We start from the raw sequence: 20,707 nt of genomic DNA on the forward strand, positions 1-20,707 counted from the left end.
ATAAGTCCTATACACAGGATCTACGAGGTCTATACCGTTCAGGAATATGCTTTTACAGATCTTCATCACTGTCCTGAGTGTCATTTTCGCAAAGGTGTCTACGCAAATGTAAACATTAATTTTTGGATTCCTCATGCTCTGAATATTCCAAAAATGTATAGTTTTGCTAATCTACCAAAATTTTGAACGAAAAAACATAGTGAACCTGACTATCAGGTGGATTTGCCTTCCAAGAAGAGAATGCAAATTGCTTCAAAGCAACTGCCTCACCACAGGATTCCGAGTACCAAGAGCGGGAGGACGGGTAATTGTTTTTGAAAAAAATAATTGAAGATGAGATCCGATTAATCTGTGCATATGAAAGCAGGTTTGTGGAAGAATTTCCAGGCTGAATTAATATCAGTGGCGGTGGATATGGGAGACCAGTCCTGATGTGTAAACAAATAAACAAAGCGCGAATGTAGAAGCAGGTCACATGTTATGAACAGGGCCCGTGAATGTTGAGGTCCGACTGTACTCATGTGTATGGGTTTACGCACTATTCAAAGTAGTTCACATTACAGTATGAACATGTACATATTAATTAGCGATTAATTCACGACTGTTGTTCTCGCATAAACTCACTAAACCAGAGGTTATTATTACCACTGATCGGTCGGTGTTAGTGGCCAAACTTCGAAAGGGCTTATGTTTCCAAATCATTTTCTTTTTTTCCAAATGAGGGTGGGGTCGCCATGTTTTCAAAAAACGTGAGCAGACTAGTGTGGTATGTTATTTATTTATACTGTATTTCAACTCAACATAAGGTTGTTCACTTTACCAGCATCATATTTTGCATTTGTTACCTCCGCCATCAAAGGTGGATGGAGGTTATGTTTTACACCCCTGTCTGTCTGTCTGTCTGTTTGTGAACAAGATATCTCAAAAAGTTGTGGACAGATTTGGACGAAACATGGCAGAGATGTAGCGTATGTGACAAGAATGAAATGATTCGATATTGGTGAAGATCCGGATTCGGATCCGGATTCCGATCCGGCTAGTAGAAATTTTTCAGTGATTCCTCACCATTGGGAGATAGGGCCAAAAACGATACATAGCAGGATATCTCAAAAAGTTGTGGACAGATTTGGACGAAACATGGCAGAGATGTAGCGTATGTGACAAGAATGAAATGATTCGATATTGGTGAAGATCCGGATTCGGATCCGGATTCCGATCCGGCTAGTAGAAATTTTTCAGTGATTCCTCACCATTGGGAGATAGGGCCAAAAACGATACATAGCAGGATATCTCAAAAAGTTGTGGACAGATTTGGACGAAACATGGCAGAGATGTAGCGTATGTGACAAGAATGAAATGATTCGATATTGGTGAAGATCCGGATTCGGATCCGGATTCCGATCCGGCTAGTAGAAATTTTTCAGTGATTCCTCACCATTGGGAGATAGGGCCAAAAACGATACATAGCAGGATATCTCAAAAAGTTGTGGACGGATTTGGACGAAACTTGTTTGACCGGTTGGGTGTCTGACAAGGAAGAATCGATTCATTTTGGTGAAGATCCGGATCCGGATCTGGCTAGTATAATTTTTAAGTGATTCTTCACCATTCATCACCGGAAGTGATACGGCCAACCAGGTGGAGGTATATTCTCTACTGAGTGCCGTTCTAGTTAAGACTGTCTTAAGATACAATGTTACAAACAAAAGCGAATGTTACAAACAAACGAAGACAAACAAGTCAGTGACACAGTGTGCTTTTATTGAGGCAGAAATAGTGTATTTATACGACAGAGTTGTCTTTATATTCTTACATGATATGAAATCGATTCCACTGTGTTGGCTGTGGTGGATGGTACTCGATATTCTGACAATGCTACAACATTGTGCATGTGGTGTAACTTCTTTTCCCCACAAATATTATTGTTTTGATTGAACGGGGTCCAGGATCGTGCAAAGTGATGACGGTATGGAGGATAAAAGAACCAACTAGAAAGCATCTCAAAAGGCAAAGACCGTCCACGTCCGCTTCGTGCTCAAACTGAACTTGACGAAAACAACAGTTTAAAAAATTGCACATTATATTCATTTGGGATCTCCATATTCTCATAATACAGGATTATTGAAGATTTGATGATAAAAGCTCAATTGGTAAATATGAAATAAATAAATTGGTAATATCAGAACAAGCTGATTCGACACACCGTCACAGATTATTTAACCCCAATGGGGCTGTTGAAAAATTACACAAAGATATATTTGATAAAATCTGACACCTCCACTCCAACCCTCCCCCACCCATGTGCTGGTACAGTTTAAATCATGAGTGGAGCACATTTTACTCAGTTGTGGAATAAGTAACAAAATATGCATGTCACAGTGCCTGATTAACACACGGGCATGGAGGGCACACCTGGGGTGTGTTCAATTACCAATCAGCTAGCTATCGATTGCAAAGCCAGCCGTTCCTTAAAGGTTCTGTTGGGGTGCTTGCTTGAGTGCTTAAGCCACTTGGCGAGCGCTCTACAAGAAACTTAGCTTTTCCACGAGCCTCGTCTATGTATACAAAAAATAAGAAGTTATGCGACAGATGTGGGTGTGGTCCGACAGCTGTCTGACCAATGGGTGCATATTTCAAAAATCCACCCACAACAAGAACCCCAACAACAGCAACAACAGCAACACTAACAAGGCGATGCTCTTGTAGACCTGCGAAATGTTGCAGCTAAAAATAATTTTATAAATGGTGGTTGAGTACTCATAGGGGGTCTAAGAAACTTCAATGAAAAATGGGGTGCTAATTGTAGAAACAAACCCAACAACAGCAATAATGCTTCCCCTTTCGGGGGAGGCTTAATAAATAAAGAAACACGGAAGCTATTAAAAAAAAAAATTGGGGTGTCTCATTTCAAACTTGACATGCTGCAGCGGGGCTAATCAGGGCTATTTATAGTCATTATGACTTTGCCCTTTCATATTTTGACACAATTTTTTTTTTCTCCCTATTCTCACAATAAAGGTTTGTTTAAAATTGGATGACAAAAGCTCAAATGGGAAAACAGTTATGACCTGAACAGACGGACAGATGGACAGACGGACTGCAAAACCCTGTCTACCACTATGCGGAGGAGGGGGGGATGGGGGAGGTGAGGGTGGGGCGGTCTAATAAGAGGGGGAACAAGGGAAATACAGAGCAACATCATCAAAACAGACAAAGTTAAACGCAAATAGAAATGGTAAGGTTAGCAAGTGTACATTCCGTAAGCTAAACGCTCTTTCACCTACCTCATTCTCATCCACCCTCTCTGAAAAAATGTCCACTTCTCCCTTCATTGACCTCCACACCCCTTCCGACCTCACTGACTACTACAACCACACTCTCTCCTCCTGCCTTGACCAGCTTGCGCCTGTAAAAACCAAAACAGTTTCTTTCACCCATTCTGCTCCCTGGTTTACCCCTGAATTCCGCCTGATGAAAACTCGTGCTCGCCAACTTGAAAGACTCCGCAATAAAACAGGTCTCACAGTTCACTCCCAAGCCTACAAGGACCACCTACAACACTACAAAGATGCCCTCTCCCACGCCCGCTCCGCCTACTACTCTCAAATTATCCACTCTGGCTCCGGAAACCCAAAAGCACTCTTCTCGACAATAAACAAACTCCTCCACCCCCTGGACACCACCACCCAGTCATTCACAGTAGACAACTGCATCTCCTTCCTTTCTTTCTTCCAACGCAAAATTGACAACATCTACAACAGCTTGACCACCACCGCACCCGCTCCCCCTCCAACCACCTGCCCCCCCTTATCCTGCCTTCCCCTGTCTCAATTCTCCCCGGTCTCCCCTACTGACCTCTCTGAACTCCTCATAGGAATGAAAACTGCCACCTGCACTCTTGACCCCATCCCCTCCAGCTTTGTCAAGGCCTCCCTCCCTGCTCTCTCTCCACTTATCATTGCAACAATAAACTCCTCCCTGTCTACAGGCATCGTCCCACCATCCCTCAAAATTGCTGCTGTTACCCCCATTCTAAAAAAACCTGGTCTAAACCCTGACACCCTAAACAACTTCAGACCCATCTCCAACCTACCCTTTCTGTCGAAAGTTTTGGAACGCGCTGTAGCCACTCAACTCAAACATCACCTCTCTGCCAATAACCTGTATGAAACATTCCAATCCGGATTCCGCTCCAACCACAGTACTGAAACTGCTCTCCTCAAAATCACCAACGACCTTCTCCTCTCCTCTGACGCTGGCAACCTCAACATTCTCGTCCTCCTCGACCTCAGCGCTGCCTTTGACACCATCGATCACACCATCCTCCTCACCCGACTTGAATCCACCTTTAACGTTACCGGCACTGCCCTCTCTTGGATTAAATCATACCTCTCTGACAGACGCCAGTTCATCTCCATCAATAACTGCAAATCCCCCACTGCTCCCCTCCCCCAAGGTGTCCCCCAAGGTTCCGTTCTTGGCCCCCTCCTCTTCATCCTTTACCTGTCCCCCCTCGGTCACTTAATCCGCCGTCATGGTCTCCAATTCCACTGCTTCGCCGATGACATCCAGCTTTTCATCTCCACCAAGTCCGTCTCCACCGACACCCACTCTATCCTGACAAACTGCATCTCTGAAATAAAATCCTGGCTTCAAATCAACTTCCTCAAACTAAACTGTGATAAATCTGAAATAATCATCATTGGCTCAAAAACGCTCACAAAATCCACCCATAACTTTGCCCTCAACATCGACGGTATCCCAGTATCCACCTCCCCTCTCATCCGGAATCTTGGCGTCATCTTTGACCAAACCCTCTCCTTCGACAAATACACTAAACAGATCACAAAGACAGCCTTCTTTCACCTGAAAAACATCGCCCGTCTCCGCTCATCCCTCTCCTCCACGGCTGCAGAAACCCTCATCCACGCCTTCATCACCTCCCGTCTGGACTACTGCAATAGCCTCCTCTATGGTTCACCCTCAACAATCACCAATAAACTCCAATACATTCAGAACTCCGCTGCCCGTCTACTCACCCATTCCCGGACCCGTGACCACATCACCCCCGTCCTTTACAAGCTTCACTGGCTCCCCATCTCCCAGAGAATCCAGTACAAAATCCTCCTCTTGACCTACAAAGCCCTCCATAACCTGGCCCCATCCTACCTGGCTGACCTCCTCTCCAGACACACTCCCACCCGCAACCTCCGCTCTGCTGGTACCAACCTCCTGACCCCCCCCCCCCCCCCCCCATCCGGACCAAATTCAGATCCTGGGGGGGACAGGGCCTTCTCCATCGCTGCTCCCACCCTCTGGAACTCACTACCTCACACCATCAGAGACTCCTCCTCACTCACCACATTCAAAACATCACTCAAGACCCACCTGTTCAGCACTGCATTCAACATTCAACCCACAGCATGTAACCCCTGACTATCACTTCTCCTTCTCCCTCCTTTTGCTTTAAATATTTCCCGATTGATTCTTGTCTTTTTGCAATTTTTGTTTTCATGTTTTGTTATGCATTATGTTTTGCACTCTGTCAAAGCGCCTTTGGGCTTCATGAAAAGCGCTATACAAAATAAATGAATTATTATTATTATTATTACATGCCCATGTGTCATAAACAATACATTTTGTTTTTACACATTTACAAAAAACTCAACTTCATTTTAAAAATGGGTGAGGATATATTTTTGATGAGACATCCATTGCATTTGACAGCTGAATTAATAGTTGTTTAAATAAATTAACTGTTTTGTGCTGGAGTTTAATTCAATTAAACAGTTTAATTAACTGTTTAAACAAGTACAGATACATTCAAAGTACACCGCCCCCATGACAAATAATTAAATATCCTACAGCGCGGCATTGCCGGGGCGCCCTAGGCGCCCGGCAATACCGCAGTGCAGCTCATAGAGGCTGCATTGGAAGGGAAAGGTGTACACTAATTGATTGATTAATTGTGTAATTAAAATCAATAAAAGATTATCACAAAATATTTTCTTAATCAATTGGCTAATAGCATAACTAAACCACTAGTGCTTCATCCGAAGATGTATCTATTAGAAATTTAATTAAATAAGTCATTAATAAAAAATTAAATAATTAGTTGATTCATCAATAAATAATAAATCAATTAATCAAATAAATAATTAATCAATTAATTGATTAATCAATAAATCAAAAATATCATTGATAGCCACATCACTTGGTCACTGTCATGTCCAAATATTAGCTTCCTAGCTCAAAAGGTGCCTGAGATATTGGCCAAATGAGAAAGAAAATAAATAAATGATTAATAATGAAAATTAATAAATAATAATCATTAAAAAATTAAATTATTAATCAATTCGATCATAGAACACATAAACCACCACCATTTCATCAGAATCTGTAACTTTAAAATAAAAAAAATTTAGTCATTAATCGAATAATTAAATAATTAATCGATTAATTGATTAATTAATAAATAAAAAATAGACTTTGCAGCCAAATCACCTGGTCATTGGCATGTCCAAATATCAGCTTCCGAACTCAAAAGGTGCCTGAGTTAATGGCCAGAAGAGAAAGTAAATTTAATTAATTAACAACAACAACAACAACAACAACATGCATTTTCAGGCCATTATCCCTGCGAGAGCGGGGGTTAGCCTTGCGGTCCCCATGACAATCTTCTCCATCTTGCCCTATTTTCTGCATCTCTCCTTGTTAACCCCCTTGCCCGCATTTCTTCTTCCACCATCTTTAGCCAAGTCTTTCTCGGTCATCCCCGTCCTCTACTTCCTTCTACATTCATTTCCATCACTCTTCTCGACCAGTCACTTTCATCCTTCCTCAACACATGACCAAACCATCTCAACCTGTTCCTCTTCACAGCATCAATCACAGGCTCTATTCCCATCATTTTTCGCAATTCCTCATTTGTCTTCCTCTCTCTCAACGATACTCCGCATATCCACCGAACCATTCGCATTTCCACCCTTTCCAACCTTCGTTGCTGCTCTACGTTCATTACCCATGTCTCGCTCCCATAAATCATAACACTTCTCACACATGCAGCATACACCTTTCCCTTCAGCTTCAATGGCACTCCCCTCCTCATCAGCACGCCACTCAGTTCCCGAAACTTCTTCCATGCACATCTCACTCGAGCAACCGTTGACGAGTCTGATCCACCTTCTCCATTCAGCATGTCTCCGACGTAGCAAAATGTTTTCACACCTTCCAGCTTCACGCCGTCTCCAAGATCCAACTCAACATTTCCTCCATCTGCAGCTCCCTCTGTGCACACCTTACATTTGAATGTAGCTGCCACACTGGTTAATGACCCTCTCAAACCACTACATTTTGATGAACCCACTCAGCGCACATTGTCCATTGAATGGAGTTCACTCCGACACCCTTCCTACACACAGCACACGGCCACTTCCCAGTTCTTTCCACCTCACCACATGCTTTACCACTTGCCATCAGCTTCGTCTTTCCGATATTCACCTTCAGACCTTTTGTCTCCATACATTCCTTCCACTTGTTCATCTTTTCCTTCAGTCCATCCATACTTTCCGCAATCAACACCAGATCATCTGCATACAACATCTCCCACGGTAAACCCTCCTTTACATTCTGAGCCAGCACCTCCATCACAGCTACAAATAGTAGTGGGCTTAGTACCGACCCCTGATGCACTCCCACCTTCACCTCAAACTCACCACTGTTCCGGACCTTCGTCCTTACAGCTGTGCGCGCTCTTTTGTACGTTGCCATCACTACTCTGACCAACCATTCCTCCACTCCGAAACTTCCTCATTACCCATGTCAATACATTGCGTGGAACCCTATCGAATGCTTTCTCCAGATCAACAAACCCAAGAAACAACTTCTTCCTCTTCTCCATGTACTTCTCCTGCAACTGCCTCACAATAAAAAGTGCGTATTTCGTTCCTCTTCCTGGCATAAATCCAAACTGCATTTCGTCGATCTTCACTTTCTTCCTTATCCTCCTCTCCAACACCCTTTCCAATACCTTCATTCCATGCTCCAATAACTTTATCGCTCGGTACGAGCCACACTCGAGAGGGTCACCTTTCCCCTTGTATGGAGGGACGAGGGTACTCAGTTCCCAATCCACTGGAATGCGGCCTTCTTTCACCGCCAGATTACAGATCTCTGTCATTCTCTTCACACCCCAACTTCCTGCTGCCTTCAACATATCTCCCACAACTCCCGTCGGCCCTCCCGCTTTTCTACTCTTCATTGCTTTTATCGCTTCCTCAACTTCCTTCTCAGTTATCTTCTCTGCCGGTCCTAAAACTGGGTTACTCTCTATGTTGCCATCCCATTCATTCTCTGTATTCAACAGCATTTCCATATATCTTTTCCATCTTCCTTTAATTCCATCTGGGTCCACAACGATTTGACCCACTTCATCCTTCAAGCAACTCACCCCCATCACATCACACCTCTCTTTCGCTATCTGCTTTGCAATCCTGAATACTGCTCTCTGACCCTCTTCCGAATCCAAGCGTTCTCCGAACATTTTCCTACATGCCTCTTGCGCCTTTGCCACCTCTTTCTTTGCAGCCTTCTTGGCTGCCTTATAACTTTCATGCTTTGCTGTTTCTGCTCCCGTACCCTTCGCCTTCTGCCACTCCTTGAACTTCTTCCTCTTCTCGTCAATCTTCTTTCCAACTTCATCATCCCACCACCATGTTTCTGAGTGCCTCGGTGGTCCTTTTCTCCATCCACATACCTCACCAACGGCTCCCAACAGACTAGCTTTCATTGACATCCAACCACTTTCAAGCTCAACCACATCATCCTCTACCCTACTCAGCCTCTCTTTTAATGCCTCCCTTACTGTCACCTCTTTCAACCTCCACACCTTCATTCTCGGTTGGTACTTCACCCGCCGAGCTCTCCTCGCACCTTTCACCCTTATGTCGCAGACAACCAAGTGGTGCTGTGAAACAGCCTCCTCCCCCGGGATCACCTTTGTGTCCCGGAGGTGCCCCCTATCTCGCCTACGCACCATCAGGTAGTCAACGGTTGTCGTCGACCCACCTGACGTGTATGTAACAAGCTTATTATCCTCTTTCTGGAACTGAGTATTACAAATCAACAAATCAGCTCCATCAGCAAACTCCAAAATCCTTTCACCTTTTCCATTTCTCACACCATATCCGTAACCACCATGAACTCCCTCAAAACCATCCATACTCCTTCCCACATGTCCATTTAGGTCTCCTCCTTCCACAACAACTTCCTCATCTTTCACGTTTTCCATCAGCTTCTCTATCGCACACCAAAACTTGTCCTTCTCTTCAACGCTCCGACCAACCTGCGGAGCATATCCCGAGATGACGTTCACCAAGATCTTTCCAATCATCATTTTCACCATCATCAACCTATCATTCACTCTAGTCACACTCACCACACTGTCTACAAACTCCTCAGAAAACAGGACACCAACACCATTCACGCCCTCCAGGCACCCTTGCCACACAAACTTGTATTTCTGTCCCTGCCTACCCTTCACCATTCTCACACCACTTCCCTTCCATCTACCTAATTAAATAAGAACTTAATTAATCGCTAATAATTAAATAACTCCTCAATTAATTGATTAATCAAAAAACGAAAAATACAGTTTTTGACAAAGGACTTGCTCACTAATGTGCCGAAATTTCAGCTTCCTAGCTCAAAGGATGGCTGATATATCGCCCGGACAAACAAACAAACAACCAAGAAAACAAACAAACAAGTACAGATACATTCAAAGTACACCGCTCCCATGCCAAATAATTAAATATCCTACAGCGCGGCATTGCTGGGGTGCCTCCGGCGCCGGCAATACCGCAGTGCAGCTCATTGAGGCTGCATTGGGAGGGAAAGGTGTACACTAATTGATTGATTAATTGTATAATTAAAATCAATAAAATATTATCACAAAATATTTTCTTAATCAATTGGCTAATAGCATAACTAAACCACTAGTGCTTCATCCGAAGATGTATCTTTTAGAAATTTAATTAAATATGTCATTAATAAAAAATTAAATAATTAATTGATAAATCAATAAATAATTATTAATCCATTAATCAATAAATAATTAATCGATTAAATGATTAATCAATAAATCAAAAATATCCTTGATAGCCACATCAATTGGTCACTGTCATGTCCAAATAATAGCTGCCAAGCTCAAAAGGTGCCTGAGATATTGGCCAAATGAGAAAGAAAATAAATAAATGATTAATAATGAAAATAAATAAATAATAATCATTCAAAAATTAAATTATTAATCAATTCGGTCAGAGAACACATAAACCACCACCATTTCATCAGAATCTGTAACTGAAATTGTTTTTTGTTTTTTTCGTAATTAATCGAATAATTAAATAATTAATCGATTAATTGATTAATCAATAAATCAAAAATATCCTCGATACCACATGACTTGGTCACTCATGTCCAAATATTAGCTTCCGAGCTCAAAAGGTGCCTGAGATATTGGCCAAATGATAAAAATAAAAATAAAAGATTAATAATGAAAAGAAATAAATAATAATCATTAAAAAATTAAATTATTAATCAATTCGGTCAGAGAACACATAAACCACCACCATTTCATCAGAATCTGTAACTTAAAAAAACAAAAACATTTAGTCATTAATCAAATAATTAAATAATTAATCGATTAATTGATTAATTGATTAATTAATAAATCAAAAATAGCCTTTGCAGCCAAATCACCTGGTCATTGGCATGTCCAAATATCAGCTTCCTAACTCAAAAGGTGCCTGAGTTAATGGTCAGAAGAGAAAGGAAATTTGATTAATTAAATAAGTACTTAATTAATCGCTAATAATTAAATAACTCCTTAATTAATTGATTATTCAAAAAACAAAAAATAACGTTTTTGACAAAGGACTTGCTCACTATTGTGCCGAAATTTCAGCTTCCTAGCTCAAAGGATGGCTGAGATATCGTCCGGACAAACAAACAAGAAAACAAGAAAACAAACAAACAGAGTGAAAACTGAGTATTCCCTTTCAGCGTGCGTCACTGCCGAGCCCCCTTCGGTGCCCAGCAATGACGATTTGCAATGTCTGGAGATGGCATAGGAAAGGTGTGGTGTACAACAACCAGAGTGAAAACACAGAGTACTCCCTTTCAGCGTGCGTCACTGCCGAGCCCCCTTCGGTGCCCGGCAATGACGATATGCAGCGCCTGGAGATGGCATAGGAAAGGTGCGGTGTACAATAAATTAACTGTTTAAATAAATAAAATAAATCAACTAAATGTTGAGTTGGATCTTGGAGACGGCGTGAAGCTGGAAGGTGTGAAAACATTTTTCTACCTAGGAGACATGCTGAATGGAGAAAGTGGACCAGACTCGGCAACGGTTGCTAGAGTGAGGTGTGCATGGAAGAAGTTTCGGGAACTGAGTGGCGTGCTGACGAGGGGGGAGTGTCTTTGAAGCTGAAGGGAAAGGTGTATGCTGCATGTGTGAGAAATGTTATGATTTATGGGAGCGAGACATGGGTAATGAAAGTAGAGCAGCAACGAAAGCTGGAAAGGGTGGAAATGCGAATGGTTCGGTGGATGTGCGGAGTATCGTTGAGAGAGAGGAAGACAAATGATGAATTGCGAAAGATGATGGGAATAGAGCCTGTGATGGATGCTGTGAAGAGAAACAGGTTGAGATGGTTTGGTCATGTGTTGAGGAAGGATGAAAGTGACTGGTTGAGAAGAGTGATGGAAATGAATGTAGAAGGAAGTAGAGGACGGGGAAGACCGAGAAAGACTTGGCTAAAGGTGGTGGAAAAAGAAATGCGGGCAAGGGGGTTAACAAAGAGAGATGCAGAAAATAGGGCAAAATGGAGAGATTGTCATGGGGCCCGCAAGGCTAACCCCCGCTCTTGCAGGGAAAATGGCCTTAAAATGCCTGTTGTTGTTGTTTGTTGTTGTGCAAGAATTACAGATTTTGGATATTGCATCAGGGAATAGGAACAATTAATATACAGATGCAAAAATTGCTCTAATCCCTCTACAAATCCTCCTCATATACCACATACATCAGTGGGCCCACCCATCTCACCCTCACATTTACTACCATTTCCTCTGCGACCATCCCCCGGCCTCCCTTCTTCCTTGTTTATCTCTCCTTGGAAGTTGCAAATACAAAGTTCATCTAAGCAATCAATTTGAGACCTTATACTGTAACAAGTGCATTCATTTGAAACAATGGATGACATGGATCTGTGTTCACCAACAGGAAAAGGGCATTACCTGGCCACAGTTGGGAACATCACATACGAATGGTTTTTCATCATTCATTTTCCCAAAGCACTGCAGGTCCTGTCCGAGATGCCAAAACAAACAGCTGGTCAGATTATTAGAAAACCATAAAAGACATTATTACCCAGCTTGTAATAAGATTGCATTTGGCACATCTACACGTGATAAAGTTCAATGTTCCAAGGGATCATTACCAAAGAGCTTGATTTCAAAAGGAGAGGCAACCAAAACAACTCCCAAGCCAAAACTTCCAAAAACTATTTTATAAATGAAACAATGTTCACTGACAAATCTGATCAAAGACTATTTGTGGAACATCATGGGAACTGCCCTTAGCCCGACCCCTAAAAGGACACTTTGTTAAAGCATTCAGAGCATAGTTGATGTCCACTCCTGACTGCCAGCAGATGTGACAGCGAACTCTATTTCCAATCCGACAGAAAAGGAAATCAGGATTCATAGTGGAGTACAACCTTCAAGTGGATGTGAATCTAGAGCCCAAAATCAAGCTAGTCCAGGCTCCATGTGGCCAAAAAGGCTTTGTTTTAGGATGGATCGGACACCTCTTCCTCTACTTTGCAGGATTAAACTCATTGTTTTAGTCCAATCCCCGTAGATTCAGAATCAACAGGCCTGCTCAGCCACCTGTCTTGCAAAACCACGAGAATAGGGGTTTGAAGATAGGTACAGTACCCCCATCATGAATATGAAATGAATGAATGATCGTTTTAAGGCCATTTTCCCCGCTAGAGTGGGGGTTAGCCTTGCGGGACCCATGACAATCATGGTTCCCTGTTTGAAGCAATGTTTTTATGGCCGGATGCCCTTCCTGGCGCCAACCCTTAGTCACCTCTTACGATGCGCAGGGATACGGTGTACCTATTCTAAACCGGGGTACACACCGGGATCATTCATCCCAGCAAGCTGGTACTCAATTTGCCGACCTCGGAAGGAAGACAGGCTGAGTCAACCCCCCTGGTGTTAATTTAGCGATCGACCGGGATTCGAACCCAGGATCCTAGGATCCCAAGCCGACACCCTAACCGCTAAGCAAACACCAGGCTACACCAGGCAACACCAACACCATCATGAAATAGGTGCAATTTTCAGCATCGCTTGTTTACCAAATAATGTCTATAACTACATAATAGATGAAGATAACCAGCTGTTGTGAAACATATAAAAACATCTTATATTATCTTCCAGTTGGTGACCTAATATTTCACCTCTGATGACCTTGAGAGGTCAAAATGAAGTCATTTTAGTCATAAAATCATCAAAATTGTTTATGAAACTTAAATTATCTAGCCAAACAGTACATTTTCATTCTAAAATAAGCTTAATGAATCACTGGTATGAATGCCTAATGGTTGTCCATTTCATGTATTTTCAGATAACCTCTTGAGGCAACATGACGGATGATAAATGCAAGAGGAAACGACCTTCCACTGATTATAGTCATTGCATCATATGCCAAAAGTCACTTCCCCCCCCCCCCCCCCCCCCCGAGACGCTACAAAAAGTTACCGGTACCCATAAAGGGTTCACAGCACTCTCCTATGCAGTGGAGAACAGAACTGATGATGTAGCATTTAGGCCGAGAGAAGAGCTGAATGAAGAAGATGAACAATTTCTTGAGATTTTTCTCTGCATGTCATGTCAAATGTCAAAATTGTAACAGCAACAAGAAAACTGTTGCACAAAAAGTGAAATCATCAAATGTATCCAATAAATGTGATAAAAATGCAGCAACGAACTTTGGAATCATCTCTGGATGCATGCTTTGGTCATCTGCTACTAAATCCATAGACCATGGAAATCAGTGCTTCATTTGAGTGAAGGAACGATATTGCAGAGGTGAACATAAACTACTACTTGTGAGTACGAAGGATCGACAAAATGTGATATGAGAGCAAGGCACTCGGTGATGATGATATGGTACACCGTATCCAGGGATATGGTGACAATTGTGTTGACATGATTGCTAATGACTTCAGGTGCCACAAGTCCTGTTTGTGCACATAAATGTCCACCTACACATGAAACACACTCCTGATCCTGTACATGGTGATGCTCTGCAGTGGCTCACCTCTTACATAGATGGTAACTTATCTGAAGATCCGAACAGTATAATCTTTCTGACTTCACTTCGTGAGAAATGCAGGAGCTGGTTGTCCAAATGTGGTATAGCGAATGCCACTTTATACAGGTTGTCCATTCTCAAAAAAAGTTGAAGAATGCTACACAGCCAACGGTCATGATAAGGTAATGATAGTACCACAAAAAGAGCAATCTTCCATAACTTGTTCATCAGATATGTCAATAGGTTATCTTCTATCAAAGGTTGCCATTCAGAAGATGAAACATCACTGTTTGTGCATATATAATATGATGCTGCATTGGAATGTGTTCCTGTGTGTCTGTGTGTCTGCATGGTGACTGATGCAACTCCAGAGGTGAATCAGTCAGACTGAATGAGAGAAATCGGGAAAAAGTCCTCAATATGGCTCATGATATTTGTGCAGCTATAGGAGGTATTCCCACTCCAGAGTATTATATGTCTTGAAACACCAGGAGTAAAGAAGTAGTCAAAATATTGAAGCGTTTTGCCAATAGCATCAGCTATCAAGATGGCCAGAGATATATCGCATCTTATATTATTTAAAACATGTATTCTTACTTTGCTATGTTGTTATACTTGTTAACTCAACTGGACTACTGTCCAGTTGAGTTCATCACATACTGAACCCTCCGGCGTCCGGCGTCTGTCGTCGTCGTCTGTCGTCCGTTAACTTTTCGACGTTAACACTCCAGCGTCCACAAATATCAACCGATTCTGATCAAACTTGACATGCAGCATCCTTACCCCAAGGACCAGGTTTGTATTACATTTCAGCCCGATCCGTCACAAAATGGCCGCCATAGGCCGCCATATTGTTTTCAGCTCCGAAACGACATTAAGACTTTAACGTCCACAAATATTTATGGATTTTGATCAAACTTGGTGTGTGAGACTCTTACCACACAAGGTAGGTTGCTATCTTAAGTCAAATCTAGTACAGACAACTGACCTACTTTAAAGTTGTCCAGTCAGTTCAGTTGAGTTCTGCTTCCCTGGAAGCTCTAGTTACTTCTGTATCAATGTATGATTAATAATATCAACTCTTGACTAAATGATTGTTCACAAGGTAATGTATAGAACTATAAAATTAACTGAACTAATGAATTGGGTTTCATAAACAGTTTTGGTGATTTTTGTTGACAAAACCGTTTACTCTTCTGTACATCATTGTACATCATCATTGTAGCATTTCCATCATCATCATCCATCATCATCATCCTGTACATCATCATTCTGTACATCATTGTGGCTAACCCCCGCTTTAGCGGGGAAAAATGGCCTTAAAACGATCATTCATTCATTCATTCATTTCACATCATCCATCATGTTGCCTCAAAAGGTTATCTGAAAATATACGAAATGGAATACTATTAGGCATTCATACCAGCGATTCATTACGCTTAAATTAGAATGAAAATGTACTGATTGGCTCTTTGGTAAGCCAAACGGAGTGGAAGTTTGGTAAGCTGATGAGCATAATTTAAGTTTCATGAACAATTTTGATGATTTTACAACTAATATGACGTCATTTTGACTTCTAAAGATCAACAGAGGTCAAATATTAGGTCACTAACTGAAAGAGGACATAAGATTTCTTATATATGTTGCACAACAGTTGGTTATCTTCACGTATTACGTAGTTAAAGACATTATTTGGTGAACAAGCGATGATGAACATTGCACCTATTTTACAGTGGGATACCTACCTTCAAACCCCTATTCTGGTGGTTTCGCAAGACAGATGGCTGAGCAAGCCTGTCGATTCTGAAATTACAGACATTAAACTGAAAGAAAATCCAGGCCTGCAAAGTATAGGAAGAGGTTTCTGGAGCATCCCAAAATCCTGGGTCTGGATCCCCATCCTAAGCATCACACAGCTCAGAAATGACCAAACAGCAAACTGAATTGACTGGCTGCCATTATATTCTGCACAAATGAAGGATTACGTGCATCAAAAACACAATAAAAATGATGATGTAAACCATGAAATGCTTCCATTGTAGACAAAAGACTAAATTGGAACCGAAAAAGTTTTTCCACTGGAAAATATTTGTCAGGGACAAAACAATGATTTATATATTGTTGGAACCCGAAATTTGCAGGGGATACGTTCCTGGAAAATGCCGCGAATGTCAAATCCACGAATGTGGGGGCATTGTTTCAAAAGGAAAAGGGGCGATAGGTTCCCGAAGGTTCGTGATTCGTGAAAAATGCCGTGAATGGTGACGTTGCGAATGTGGGGGCATTGTTTCAATGTGGAAAGGGGGGGTAGGCTCCCCGCGATTCCTAATTCATAGCGGAAATTGTAAAAAATGTATTAAAAGGGCTTAACCAACCTTACCGTAAAACTTTAAAAAACAACAGCAGGTACTTTTTCAAAGTTTAATTTACACAAACACGTGCAACTTTTCAAATGATGATTATGATGAAGAATTAAAATCCAGCGAACTCAATGAACTACTCTGAGGACGACGCAGATGAGGTCACTGATGAGTCGTGCACCGAAAGGAATGTAGGTGAGAGCGTTGAAGACGAAGCAGGTGAGATCGCTCATGAGTCTTGCACTGAGGGGGATACAGGAGAGGCAGGCCAGGCGGGAGCGGGTTCTGATGCTCCTGAGGTGGAGGGACCAGGGCGAAAAAAATTGCGTGATCGAGAGCTGCCTGCCTGGCTCTGGCAGGTACCCCTTCTCGTCGATGAGCCGCGCGAGTTGAGCAGGGAACGTTTCGGCCGCCTCGTTGTCCACGCTAGCCTGACAGTTTGACGTTGCGGAGACCATACTGCTTCTTGAAGCGGTCAAACCATCTCCTGCTCGCTCAGTATGGACTGAGGCCGCTCATACCCACAACGCTCGGCACATCACTCATAGCCGCACCCGCATCACTCGTGCCCAGACCCGCCATGTTTGATCAATGAGCAGAGCGAGAGGCAAAACACAGGTAAAAGCAGCGGGACCAGAAGAATGATTGAGACCCAGGACATGCTGGACTTAAGTAGTCATGCGGGCATTGTGGGTAGCTGCGGGAGGGGTGAGTATTCTGTCCATTGTTTGTGGGGAGTGTTGGGGGGTGATGCCAAATTCAGCCAAACAGTTCAATCTTGGTTTCATCAGACCACAGAATATTGTTTCTCACAGTCTGAGAGTCCTTTAGGTGCTTTTTTGCAAACTCCAAGCGGGCTTTCATGTGTCTTTCACCGAGGAGAGGCTTCCGTCTGGCCACTCTGCCATAAAGCCCAGATCGGTGGAGTGTTACAGTGATGGTTGTCCTTCTGGAAGTTTCTCCCATCTCCACACAGGATCTCTGGAGCTCAGCCAGAGTGACCATCGGGTTCTTGGTCACCTCTCTTACCAAGGCCCTTCTCCCCCGATTGCTCAGTTTGGCCGGGCGGCCAGCTCTAGGAAGAGTCCTGGTTGTTCCAAACTTCTTCCATTTAAGAATTATGGAGGCCACTGTGCTCCTGGGAACCTTCAATGCAGCAGACATTTTTTTTGTACGCTTCCCCAGATCTGTGCCTCGACACAATCCTGTCTCTGAGCTCTGCAGGCAGTTCCTTCGACCTCATGGCTTGGTTTTTGCTCTGATATGCATTGTCAGCTGTGAGACCTTATATGGACAGGTGTGTGCCTTTCCAAATCATGTCCAATCAATTGAATTTACCACAGGTGGACTCCAATCAAGGTGTAGAAACATCTCAAAGATGATCAAGAGAAATGGGAGGCACCTGAGCTAAATTTCAAGTGTCATAGCAAAGGGTATGAATACTTATGTCAATGTGATATTTCAGTTTTTTATTTTTAATAAATTTGCAAAACTTCCTAAAATCCTGTTTTCTCTTTGTCATTGTGGGGTATTGAGTGTAGATTGATGAAGGAAAAATAATTTAAACGATTTCAGCATAAGGCTGCAACATAACAAAATGTGAAAAAAGTGAAAGGGTCTGAATACTTTCTGAATGCACTGTATGAGTGTGCAGAAGTGGGTGTGCTGATGTTAGCACACAAATGGACAGATGAACGAGAGTGGACAAATGGACGAACGGGTGGATTGGGGTAGACAAGTGAATGGACAGGTGGTTGTGTGCAGATAAATGGATGGCTGGACGGGTGCAGACAAATGGACTGACGAGTGCAAGGCGGGAAATTTGATTTGTAGAAAGGGATGTGAGGAAAGGTGCAGACAAACGGACAGGGAACAGGTGCAGACAAATGGACAGGGGAACGGCTGCAGACAAATGGGCAGGGGAACGGATGCAGACAAATGGACAGGGGAACGGGTGCGACAAATAGACAGGGGAACGGATGCAGACAAATGGACAGGGGAACGGGTGCACACAAATAGACAGAGGAACGGATGCAGCCAAATGGACAGGGGAACGGGTGCAGACAAATAGACAGGGAAACAGGTACAGACAAACGGAAAGGGGAACGGGTGCAGACAAATGGACAGGGGAACAGGTGCACACAAATAGACAGGGGAACGGATGCAGACAAATGGACAGGGGAACGGGTGCAAATGGACAGGGAAACAGGTACAGACAAACGGACAGGGGAACGGGTGCAGACAAATAGACAGGGGAACAGGTGCACACAAATAGACAGGGGAATGGATGCAGACAAATGGACAGGGGAACGGGCGCAAATGGACAGGGTAACAGGTACAGACAAACGGACAGGGGAACAGGTGCAGACAAATGGACAGGGGGAACAAGTGCAGACAAACGAACAGGTGAATTGGTGCAGACAAATAGACAGGAGAACAGGTGCACACAAATAGACAGGGGAGCGGATGCAGACAAATGGACAGGGGAACAAATGCACACAAATAGACAGGGGAACGGATGCAGACAAATTGAAATGGACAGGGGAACGGGTGCAAATGGACAGGGAAACATGTACAGACAAACGGACAGGGGAACGGCTGCAGACAAATGGACAGGGGAAGGGGTGCAGACAAATGGAGAGGGAATGTGTGTAGACAAACGGATAGGTGGACGGACGGTTGCAGATAAACTATCAAGTGCAAACAACTGGAGTAATGGAGTCAGAAAACTGGAGTGATGGACTGAGCTCGGTTTGATGGGTGGTGTTCGGGGAGGCCTGGACTGCACATTAGATCCTTCAAGGAATAAGTGAACGTTACCCAGCGTTACGCAGGGGTCATATTTAAATGCCCTCGCTGCACTCACAGATCAACACGTTACACTGTACTTGTAACGATGTCGAGAGAGGGACAAATGTAAAACAACCATCAACACCATCACGCGTACCTCATGCACTGCAGACCTCGCAGGCAGGTTTATTCACCACGGGGAACAGAGGAAGATTTCGTTTTGCAAAAGGCCCAACAGAAGCGCCTCATTCTTGCCATCGGGCCTGTTTGTTCCGGGTTTAGGCCTAGGGAGGTCAGGGAGGGAAGAATGGGGACAAGGGAGTGGGATTGAATGGAATGGAGCGGGATTCACGTCACAGTTCTCTGCACTCCCAGGACACGTTCATTCCTCGTTCCCTCAACGAGCGACGATCACCAAGCCCGTGCTTACAGTGCCGAGCCCGTGCTTACAGTGCCGAGCCCGTGCGTACAGTGCCGAGCCGCCTCGCGCTCTGAGCCTGCATGCACGGGAGGCAATCCCGACTGGGGAGCGACAAGGGTGCGGTCTTCACATTGCCTGGGATGAATGAGGGTGAAGAAGAGTAACGTTACCTGACGTTCCGCTGCACACCTTGTTTCGTGAGAGGAGCATCAGCAATGGACCCTCACGAGGCCGCCGCGGAGGTTACGAAACAAGCTCCGACGGAGGTGGAAAGATTGTGAACCCACCGATTGACCCCGAAGTCCCATCTGCAATATGAGCAGCTTCGCTGTCCAAAAGCATTCCCCTTTGCGAGAGATAAAGGCAAATACCAGAATCCAGTGCAAACAGGTAGGACAGCCGACTCACGTCTTACCTGGAAGTTACATCGCCCCCTTCTGGAAAAAATGACCCCCTTCTGGAAAAAATGACCCCCTTCTGGCAAAAATGACCTCCTTCTGGCAAAAATGACCCCTTTCTCAAAATGACCCCCTTCTAGCAAAATGGCCCCCTTCTGGCAAAAATGACCCCTTTCTGGCAAAAATGACCCCTTTCTCAAAATGACCCCCTTCTAGCAAAATGGCCCCCTTCTGGAAAAAATGACCCCCTTCTGGCAAAAATGACCTCCTTCTGGAAAAAATGACCCCCTTCTAGCAGAATTACCTTCTGGAAAAATGACCTCCTTCTCATAAAATGACCACCTTCGGG

General features: G+C 43.5%; 1 protein-coding gene across 3 annotated transcripts in view; it reads right to left on the minus strand.

The window, feature by feature from the left end:
- LOC137429646 (cyclic AMP-dependent transcription factor ATF-2) overlaps positions 1-20,315 on the minus strand; it is a 109,272-nt gene extending 88,957 nt beyond the window's left edge. The window contains exons 1-3 of one of the 3 annotated variants that reach the window (XM_068119751.2): positions 20,150-20,315; positions 19,697-19,823; positions 12,298-12,366 (exon numbers count right to left, since the gene is read on the minus strand). In XM_068119751.2, coding sequence (XP_067975852.2) covers positions 12,298-12,345 — 48 coding nt within the window. In that variant the 5' untranslated portion in view covers positions 12,346-12,366; positions 19,697-19,823; positions 20,150-20,315. Of the gene's footprint in view, positions 1-12,297; positions 12,367-19,696; positions 19,824-19,969; positions 20,106-20,130 lie in introns of those variants that run through there. The other 2 variants (XM_068119750.2, XM_068119752.2) reach the window with 2 other exon arrangements.
- Positions 20,316-20,707: the final 392 nt, after the last annotated feature.

Source organism: Myxine glutinosa, chromosome 6 (assembly GCF_964187855.1).
Source record: "Myxine glutinosa chromosome 6, kmMyxGlut1.1, whole genome shotgun sequence".
Lineage (NCBI taxonomy): Eukaryota > Metazoa > Chordata > Myxini > Myxiniformes > Myxinidae > Myxine > Myxine glutinosa.